Source organism: Gossypium hirsutum, chromosome D07 (genome assembly GCF_007990345.1).
Source record: "Gossypium hirsutum isolate 1008001.06 chromosome D07, Gossypium_hirsutum_v2.1, whole genome shotgun sequence".
NCBI lineage: Eukaryota > Viridiplantae > Streptophyta > Magnoliopsida > Malvales > Malvaceae > Gossypium > Gossypium hirsutum.
The window spans coordinates 5,122,510-5,133,415 of NC_053443.1; the positions used below are offsets into that span (position 1 = coordinate 5,122,510).

At 35.2% G+C, this 10,906-nt stretch overlaps 1 protein-coding gene across 1 annotated transcript; it reads right to left on the bottom strand.

Annotated features, from left to right (window-relative positions):
* Window positions 1–536: 536 nt before the first annotated feature.
* LOC107953635 (leucine-rich repeat receptor-like protein kinase TDR) lies at window positions 537–4,736 on the bottom strand. The gene is made up of 2 exons (XM_016889001.2): window positions 1,889–4,736; window positions 537–1,205 (listed from the first exon to the last, which is right to left on the bottom strand). Exons 1-2 carry the CDS (start codon window positions 4,584–4,586, stop codon window positions 778–780), a joined length of 3,126 nt encoding a protein of 1,041 aa, XP_016744490.1. The 5' UTR covers window positions 4,587–4,736; the 3' UTR covers window positions 537–777.
* Window positions 4,737–10,906: the final 6,170 nt, after the last annotated feature.

Below are 10,906 nucleotides of genomic sequence, written 5' to 3' on the forward strand. Positions count from 1 at the left end.
TTTATGAATTTGTGTGATTTTAGGTTTTAATCATTTTGTTTGAAGTTTGAGTTTTCTGAATTATATCATTATAGATATAAATCTTAAGATTAAATTATTTATATCATTTAAGTTTAGATTAATTATGATAGTGTTGGTGTTTTTATTTTTTATGCTCAAATAATTAACAATCAAAATTACAATAACTTCAATCATATCAAGCATTCAATACTGTTTTAATCTTTTGCGTGCCTTGTACGAACTTATATAAGTTCTAAGATAAATTCAAGAATGAACATGAATCAAACTGTAACGTTTTTGAAAGATAAAAATACTTTTAAAAAATAAAGATAACACGACTGACCGTGTGCCCAGACCATACAAAAGTTTGAATTATAATAAAAAAGGAACTAACAAGCCGAACAACTCCCACAAATATAGCTTACTCACTCAAGTTTTTGAGTGTCCACCAATTAATTGGTTTGGGCCATCAAATAAAATATCTTCCCCTAGATTTATTGGTCAAAAGTTTGAAATGAAAAAAGAAAGAAAGAAAGAAGCTTAGAAGGAGCTTTGCTTTTATTTAAAAGTCTAACTTGATAAAATTACAAGTCTCATTCAAAATATATATGTATGTATGAAGTTAATAAGAGCACTTGAAAATTCCATTGAAAGGAAAGAAGAGAAGAAAAAAAAAATGAAAACCACTTCTCCTATACCAATTCCCCACCATTCTAAATATAAACCATACAAAGAAAAGGAAACGTAAAAAGTAATGATATTATATGTATATATATATTAACATTCTAGTTTAGCCTTTTGTGCTATAGGATCATCAATGCCAACAACAACCACATTGCTCCCATTGACACCACCACCGCCACCCTCCGCAGGTAGTTTCCGCTTGGGCTTAGCTTCTTGTAGCATCAACACGACGTCCCTCATCGACGGCCGCTCCGCCGGGTTGCAGCTGGTGCATAACAACGCAATCCTAAGCATTTGCATCATTTCTTCCCTCACGGATGCACATGTTGCCCCAACATTTTTATCCAAAACCTCAACAATCCTGTCTTTATTCTTGATTTTAGACCTAACCCAATCCACGATGCTGTGCCCATCACCGAATTCCGACTCCACCGATCTTTTCCCACTTATAATCTCCATCAACACTACCCCGAAACTATATATATCACTCTTTTCGTCAACTTGTAGAGTATAAGCATATTCTGCAACAATGATACAAGAACGTTAATGATTACTACAGCATTACAAAACAGACAAAACATGATGTAATGAATGAAAAGGCATTGACAAAAGTCTCCTTGGGATGGGCCCATCATTGTAATATTATCTTACAAGGATTTACAAGCAAAGCAATACAAAGGGCTTCATGAAGATCATGCAACAGTTACAAAAAACAGGGCGGTGCCAAAATAGGCTTTTTAGTTGTTGTGCGGAATGCGCACCAGCACGAGTCTAAAGCAATGGTTTAAATGGAATTAAATTTTATATGTTTGTTACCTTAATAAGTGTGATGGGATGGACCCATTTTTTTGTAAATCAACAAAAAGGTTAAGAATGTAATAGATTCACTAGCTGAAAAGTGCCATTGTACTATCAAGACTCGAGTTGATCTAAAATGGGATTAATTCGAATAAAAAATTATTTTAATTTGAAATAATTTCGTATTTAAGTTTTCAACTTAAATTATTATTATTTATATCAAATTCGAGAATTTGAATAAAATTTACAAGTATCTCCTTGAGCAAATAAAATCTTATCCTATGAGTTTTTTTGAACTAGCAAACAAAATTCATATGTACGGACCGACCATGAACAAGGATTAAGCGCAGGTTAGCAATATTCCATAATATCAAACTAAAATCAACGGAAAGATTGGTAAACGCACCTGGCGCAATGTAGCCATAGGAGCCAGCAATGACCGACATGGACTCATCGCTTTGGATCAACTTAGCCACCCCAAAATCCGCCACTCTAGCCTCCATCTCACCGTCCAATAAAATATTACTCGGCTTCAGATCACGGTGGACGATCACCGGATCGCAGTCGTGGTGGAGATAGCAAATGCCTTGAGCCACCCCGAGAGCGATTTTGTACCTAGTCACCCAATCAGCCACCAAATTGTCCCCTTTGTTTTTGCCATGCAATAGGTCATCGAGGTTCCCGTTGGGCATGTACTCGTACAGCAACATGGTGCACTCCCTGTTGCTGCAACACCCTAATAATCTCACTATGTTACGGTGCCGGACGTTTCCCAACACCTCCACCTCCGCCAATACCCCTCTCCGTCGTCTCACCGTCTCTTTATGCTTACCCCACAGCTTCTTCACCGCTATGGTCTCGCCACTCGGCATCTCGGCTTTGTATACCGTTCCCGTAGACCCCATCCCTATGATCTTATCGGTCATCGACAAGCACTCCAGCACATCGTCCGACGTGAAATTCAGCCGCTGGAAGGCGGTTAGTTTCCACGGTCCGATCTCACGGTCATCGTTGAATCTACGGCCGTAACTGGCATGGAAACAACGGGTCCCAGCCACGAGAACGAACAAGCCGATACCAAAAGCAGCTGCCACAATCCAAACTATAGCTCCCGCTGCTTTCCTGGGCGGATGTTGTTGGTTGTTATTACCAGCTTCCATATCACCTGTAGCCAACGCCTCCGGGCACGGTTTCGCTACAATTCTGCCGCAAAGTCCGTCGTTACCGGAAAATGAGGAAGGGTGTAAATTGGGAAATGTTGGACCGGACGATGGGATTGGACCAGATAGCAGATTGTAAGAAACGTCGAAATTTTCCAAAGTGCTACAGTTTTCGAAGCTTGAAGGGATAGTTCCGGTGAGCAAATTATGTGAAAGATCAACCGCATTTATCGAAGGAAGCATCGATAGTTCCCTTGGGATTATACCCGTAAGCAAATTGCTGCTTAAATTCAAAGACAAGAGCTTTTGACAACGATCAATATCCCCAGGGATGCTTCCGTTTAGAAAATTACCTTGGAGTTCGATCTTGTACACGTTATTACAGTCAACAAAATCTGGTATTTCGCCTGTGAGCTTAGATGAACTTGCTGAAAAAATTTGCAAGCTCGGTGCACTCCATATGTTGCTTGGCAGTTCGTTGTTGAAATCGTTCTCCGAGATGTTAAGGTACTGCAACATTGGTGCATAGCCAAGATCCCCAGGAATCTCGCCTGTAAACTTGTTCTTACTCGCATCCACAAATGTTAAGTTCCTTAAGAGCCCGAAGCCGTATGGTATGGTACCATTGAGGAGATTGTTTTGGATTCGGAATCTGGAAAGCGATGTGCAGTTCACTAGGCTTCTTGGCAGCTCATTTGTGAACATGTTGTTGAAAAGGATGAGTTTGAAAAGCTTATTTCCATGGCAAAGATTTGGAGGGAGTGGCCCAGTTAGAGAATTTGATGATACATCGAGAGTCAGTAGCTTCCCATTTGAACCCAGTTTCTGTGGGAGAATGCCGCTGAAATTGTTGTCCCAGAGAAGTAAAGTGTTGAGATTTGGCAACTCACCGATGCTTTGTGGGATAGTACCAGAAAAGTTGTTGCCAATTAAGCTCAACCATGTTAGCTCAGTTAAAGAAGCTAACTCTTCTGGGATTGTACCACTGAGTAAGTTATTAGATAAATCAAGAACCTTCAAAGCTTTCAACTTTGTGTAACTCATTGGGATTTCACCTACAAAGTTGTTTTTGAAAAAATATAAATCTTCTAACTTGGTTAAATTGCCAAGTTCTTCAGGAAGTAGACCTGAAAGTGAACAATTCGAGATGTCCAAGTACTTGAGATTTGATAGCAGTGCAAGTTCCACTGGTATTTTGCCTGTAAACCCATTGTAGCCAATCTCTATGTGTTCAACCTGGGTCAAGAATCCTAGTTGTGGTGGTAAAGTACCTTCCAATGCATTTCCTGCCAAGTCAAGGAACTTTAATCTTTTGAAGTTTCCATAGCCAACTGGTATCACCCCTTCAAAGTAGCTTCCCCCAAGATTGAGCTGTTCCAAGAACTGTAAGTGTATGAACTCGAGCGGCAATGGGCCAATGAAATCGTTGCTGAATCCATTAAAAAATTTCAAAAACTTAAGCTTTGAAACCCCAGGTGGGAATGTTGCATTGAAGGAGTTGTGGCTTATGTCAAGAGTTCTCAGTTGAGTGAGCTCAAAAATGGCAGGTTGTAGCGGCCCATCGAAATAATTTCTGCTCAAATTTAGGTCGACCAAGCTAGTCAAAAACCTGAGCTCGGGTGGGATAATCCCAGAGAGGTTGCGAAAAGAGAGATCAAGAGACGTGACTTGAGCAGTAATGGGGTTGCATTTGACACCTGACCATGAACACCAAACCGGGTGATCATGGGAACCAGGGTTGGAAAAGGCAGGGGAAGGGTCCCAATCTTTGAAAGTGGAGAAAGGGTCATTAAGGGAGGATTTCAAGGAGAGAAGGGAGAGGAGAGGGAGAGGGAGAGGGAGAGGCAGAGGAGGTGGTGCAGAAGCAGAGAGGACTAAAGGAGAAGATGGAATTAGTAGATAGAAGAAGAATGTGAGGAAGAGAAGAAGAAAATGAAGGATCATGGTTATGGCCGGGATGTGGGGCGTTTTGAGGTGGATGTATGAACCTTCATCTTTGGTTTATAGAGGTAAATTCGAGGCAAGGGAAACAAATGTTTTAATTGGGAGACAAAGGTAGATGCTTTTTGAGAGCTTCACCATGTTTGTGTTTTTTTCTCCCATTTATCTTGATTTTAATTTAAAAAAACATTTCGATTTCAATCTCTGAATTTTGTTATAATTATTCAAATATTAACCTTTAAATACTATTGTCTTCATGAATGTGAAACTTGATACCAAAATGCAGTACTCTTTTGTTTTTCAATTTTTTGTTTGTTTGCAATGGAGTTTGACTTTTTCTTTTTAAGGCTAGCTTTATCCATGATGCCCATTTACTTTGTATCATTAATGCCGGTAAAAAGTGATTAGTATCACAATTATGATTTTTACTTTCCTTTTTTAATATTATATTATATACTTCAAACCACTCCAACCCATCAATAAAAAGATAATGCGCTTAAATACATTTGAATTTATGTCATCTTTCATTAATAACAATGTTCATACCAATCGAGTTAAGATTCAATTCCTTGACTAAAATTAATGTTAAACTGGTGATTTATACACATGTTGTAATAGAATTTTACTTATTTATATTTAGATGTACAAATGTGAAACTATAAATCGTGTTTAAGTATGTTGTGTTTTTATTATCTTTTTTCTTTTTTGAGAAATACAAGCAAAAAGGCGAATAATGTTCGGCATGCTTCGCCTTTTAAGCTCCACGCCTTCTATCACTTTATTATTGTTATTGTAATTATTTTGCTTTGGAGAATCTAATTTTAAACCTTGTTAATTTCACTTGTGTAATGTCACAGAACAGCTAATGAAATGCTAATTATTGGTAATATATATACCTTTATTTGCTCTTACAGGACATAATTAATTCATTTAGTAAAAAAAATGAAGTGGGTAAAACATTTTAACATTTGAGAAAAAAAAAAGTAATAGTGATTGTTTCTGTCGGGGCTCTACTTGATCAGAGAGGGACTTGGATCTTTGGTTATAATTGTCTTCTAGGAGCATATTCAGTATTTGCTACTAATCTTTAGGGTATTTTGGATGGACTAATTCTTTTACAGAGATGAGGATGTGATAGGGTGTTGATCCAATCTGATAATTTAAAGATTGTTAAAGCAATTCAGGAAGGTGTTTTAGCTGTTTCGAATTTCACTTTGATCAAGAGGATCATTCAAACCTTACAGCATACAAGACATATCCCAAAAGAAAGAAATTTAACTGCAGACCGTTTAGCTAAAATAGTATCTGACAAGGAAGTCGATGTACGGATATTTGCTGAAACTCTTAGATAGAGTTAATGACTTTTGTGATCTTAATAATTTAAATTATTTTTTCTTATTTTTATCACCAAAAAAGAAGCAATAGGAAACAACAAAACTACACTAAAATTTTAAAAAGCTACATAAAACATTATGCTCATATATAATTGCTGGTGGGGATTCCCACAGTACACCTCTAAGGCCCCTGAATTGAGATTTAATTGATAAATAAATTAAAATCGAACCAAATAGTAGAAAGGGGGAGGGAATGCATGATGGGGGTGGGTCCAAATTGGTTTCACCACTTAGTTTGTCCCCCTTATACCCATCGCTTGCAAAAAGGAAGGCTATGGAGGGATGGGAATGGCAGTATTATACAGGGCTCACGTGCCTGTCATGTGCAGAGAATCGGGGTCGGGGTGTGTGTTTGGCGTGATAGTCATGGCATGGCAGCATGCATGCATGTATGACCCTACCACCAGAGCAAAGCAAAGGATGCATCATATTTGTGGCACTGCCATCATCAACATGCATCATCATCATCATCATCATTGGTCGGTTGCTTTCCATTGCGAAGCCAACGCGTGATATTTTGTCGTCTCAATTTCCGCCCTAACTGTAGCTCCTCAAAATACTTCACCCATATGCCTTTTTCCCAAGGTTTTCTCCCTTTCTTTTCTATTATAAAAAGGGTTGAATCGAGAGCTTGTTATCTTTCAAAATTTCGATTCGGTTAAACTCAATTTTAAATATAATCAAAATTCAATATGATTATCGAATGCTCAAGTATATTAAAAAAAATATTATAACAAATTTAGCTCTTAAACACTTTCCTTTGCTATCAATTTCATCCTAACTAATTCCCTTTTTGAATTACTTTCTCCTTCGACCTTCAAATTTTAATTACTTTGCTGTTCTTTGATTGAAAAGATGGATTGAAATGTTCAAATTTTAACAACGATGATGTAGGAGCTTACGCGCCAATTCATGTGTACTTCATAAAATTAATAAAAAAGTTCATAAAAACTTTAACAATAATTATCAACATTAGCAATGAAATATATATAAATTGTCATGTAGACTACGACACCAATATTACTAAATATTTAACAATACGTACAACTTTTACATTAAAAGCAAAACAATTTAACTAAAATTTAAAAGTTAATAACTATCGTGATAAAAAATAAAAAAATAAATTTATCATTACTCAAAAAAAAAAACAATATCATAGTCTCGAGTGGACTTTTTTTTTTTTCTCTTTTTCTTCATGTACTAACATTGAAGAAGAGTATCGGGCACGCATGAAGAAGGTTAGTGGAATAAATGCAGCTACCTTTTCCAAGCACTGCTTGCTTTCTGATTAACTTGCACATTGACTTCTTTTCTACGGTTATAGACTTCAAAATTTTTATTTATTTTTAAAAATTATCTATAGATATAATATTTTAAAGGGTAATCTACACTTATGGTCACTTTTGTTTATCTTAAGTTACATTTTAATCACTTATGTTTAAAATGTTATATTTTAGTCACTGAGCTGTTAATTGTCGTTAACGTTAAGCTGGCACGTTAAATCATCATTTCAAACAATAATTTTAGGTTAAATTATACAATTGGTCCCTATATTTTTTCGTTTTGAGAAATTTAATTTTTTCTTTTATGATTTTTTAACTTTCCTTCTTTTGTTTCCATTCTCTTATACTTTTTCCTACCTTCTCCATTTCTTTTAACTACCATGAGCTCATTTATGACAAACCCAACAATATCATTCCCTCACCAAACAAAGCCACATTCAAATCAATCGAGAGAGAGAGAGAGAGAGAGGGGGGTCAGATTCATGTCAAGGGTTTGAGGTACTCTGACAACTTTCTTGTTGACCCAACAGTCAGGAAGGAGATATTGGTGAGGAGGAACACATATCAAAAAATTGAGTTGATCTAATGGCCGATGATGGAGATTTGATCTTGGGTAGTCCAAAAGTTGGGGATTTATTTAGATCTTTTTGAAAGGAGGTCACGGTAGTAGTAAATGTGTTAGTGGATGAAATAAAGATGATGGGTGGTGGTGGAGGGTTTTGATAGTTAGCAAATGGTATGGGTTTATGGGTTTTGGTTATAGACAATAATGGCTTTTGATTTCTTGCTTCTTTATTCACTGCTAATTCGCTAATATCTTAAAAGAAATGGAGAAAGTAGGAAAATAGAGGGAGGAGCACAAGAGAATGGAAACAAAAAATAATAATAAAAAACATAAAAGAAAAAAAATTCAAATTGCTGAAAAGGAAAAATATGGGGACTACTTGTATAATTTAACCTAAAATTTGTTTAAAATGATTATTTAACATGCTACGCCAGCTTACCGTTACACCATTAATGGCAATTAACGGCTTAGTGACTAAAATGTTACAACACAATAACGTAAATGACTAAAACGTAACATTTCAAATATAAATGACTAAAATGTAATCTAAGATAAACAAAAGTGACCATGGTTGTAGTTTACCCTATATTAAATATATGAAAGCACTTAAAACTATTAGCCAACTTCTCGTAGCATATATAAGAATAGGGTGATTTAGGGATTTTTATCAAAATAATATGATTTGGAAAATTGTACAACTTTGAAATAATTATTAGGTTGTGCGACACCCTGCAAATCTTCAAATGGGAGTACAGGTGCAGCAGCTATTATATTTGGGCATATTTCCTAAATAAGTCCCTCAATTTTAAATTTTGTTTTAATTCTAACTCTAATTGGCAATTTTATTTTATTTTATTTTATTTAGTCATTTCTTTTAATATTTTTGAATTTAGTTTGTATTATCTGGTTTTTTAAATTACTAATGCCTTTATATGTATATGGTGAAGATTCACTTTGTTGTATAATAATTTTAGTTGTGTCTATTTACATGTCTTTTTAATATAGATTCAATTACTAATGTCTTTTTATTAAATAGACACAACTAAAATTATTATACAACAAATTGAGTCTTCACCATATACATACAAAGGCATTAGTAATTTAAAAAAAACCCAGATAAATACAAACTAAATTCAAAAATATTAAAATTGTGAATTAAGGTTAGAATTAAAATAAAATTTAAATTTAAGGGGCCTATATAATAAATATACCAAACTAGAATAGCTGCTGCACTCCCGTTTGAAGATTTGCAGGGTGTCTGTCGCACAAGCTAAACGAAATTTTTTTTATCGTGATTGGGTCTCACTTGTCTACCTCTACAATCCTTAACTATCTTTTTATTTTTTGAACGCTAAAATAATTTGGTGAAGTAAAATTTTTTATAATGGGAGCTAATTAATACAAGAAGAATGAAGAATAAAATCTTTGATTTGAGCTTATTTTAACTTTAAATCTAGTCTCTTTTCTTCATTGGAGGTACTCCTTATGTTAGGTTCAAAACTGATAATTGCAATTAGAAATTTAGTGCTAGAAGTAGTGCCAACTGCTTTAAGTATTGGTGAAGAATAAAGTAGAAAAGTAATGAACACTTCATATATTTACACAGTTCAGTTTTTCCTATATCTGCGAGGCCATGCCAAGAGAGATAATAAACTATCTTAACACCTCGTACAATTAGTGATTACAAGCACTAACACTCACTAAATTAGCAAAGTCACTTTTGCACCTAAGATCTAGTCACCAAATTAGTGACAAACTTGATTACTTACAAAATGCACTCTAAAAAACAAGTTCTAAATAACAGAATAAGTGCTAAAATTCTCCAATTCTTTTTACTTCTGCAAGCCTTTTATATATAAGTGTTAAGATGAATTACAATCCATTTTTCCATCAAAATAGCAAGATAATTAGCATGAATAATTCTAGCCATTTAGGGTTGTTAGAGGGTGAAAATAGTCATTAGAAGCAGTTAACATGTAAAATCTGACAACTCTACACAAGGGGAATTGATAGAAATTGATAAAATCCTGAGTACAGACATGATGAGGCTTGATCCCTCCAAGTGGGGGTCAATGAGATTTAATAAGCTGTTGGCTACTGACTTGCATAGGAATGATCCTCCCTCTAGCTTCTTAAATGTTAGAATTAAGTGACTCGAATCCTTATTTAAATAAAATACAGTGGTAAAATAAAATAAAAGTAAAATCCCTATAGAACTACGCTTCTTTTATTTTATTTTAGGATAAGGTTTTTTAAACCTTATTAAACTCCATCTATTTGATATTGATTAGAATAAGGTGTTTCAATCTTACTACACTCCTATTAGAATATGATTTTACAAGCCTATATAAATAGACATAGTCTACTCCTCTTGTAATTATTCGAATTCGACATAGTGAATTATTTCATCATCTGCCCATGGTTTTTTCCCGAAAGGGTTTCCATGTAAAATCTGTGTGTTTTTTATTTTTCTCTCTTTATTTTTCTTTACAATAAATTGTCCTTACTGATGTTCTATTTTTACAAATTGGTATCCGAGCTTCTGGGTTGTTCATTTCAATCATGGTAATGGCGTCTTTGAAGTATGAAATTCAGTTGTTGCAGATAAAGATGCAGGCAGCTCTTGCACAGATAGACTTAGAGGAAGCTCTGCTAGGGGTAGATAAGATGCCTTCAACATTGACGGAGGAAAAGAAGAAGCGCAAGGATCGAAAGGCGTTAACACAGTTACATCTTGTCTAACGAAATTTTGCAGGATGTGATGAAGGAGAAAACCGCCGTTGGATTATGGAAGAGGTTGGAACAAATATGTATGTCGAAAACTCTAACTAGCAAGTTGTATATGAAGCAGCGTCTTTATGCTCATCGTTTGGAGGAATGTGCATCTATGCATGAACACTTAACAGTGTTTAAAGAAATTCTCTCAAACTTGGAGGCCATGGAGGTTCAGTATGATAAGGAAGATCTAGGGTTGATTCTACTTTGTTCGTTGCCCCCGTCTTATTCAACATTTAGAGATACAATTTTATATAGTCGCGATTCTCTCACAGTTGATGAGGTTTATGATTCTTTAACCTCATA

Coding starts and splice junctions, on each gene's coding strand:
- LOC107953635 (XM_016889001.2), bottom strand. CDS start 4,586: ATGATCCTTCATTTTCTTCTTCTCTTCCTCACATTCTTCTTCTATCTA. Junction 1,206..1,888: donor CTATGGCTACATTGCGCCAG/GTGCGTTTACCA, acceptor TCATTGTTGCAG/AATATGCTTATACTCTACAA.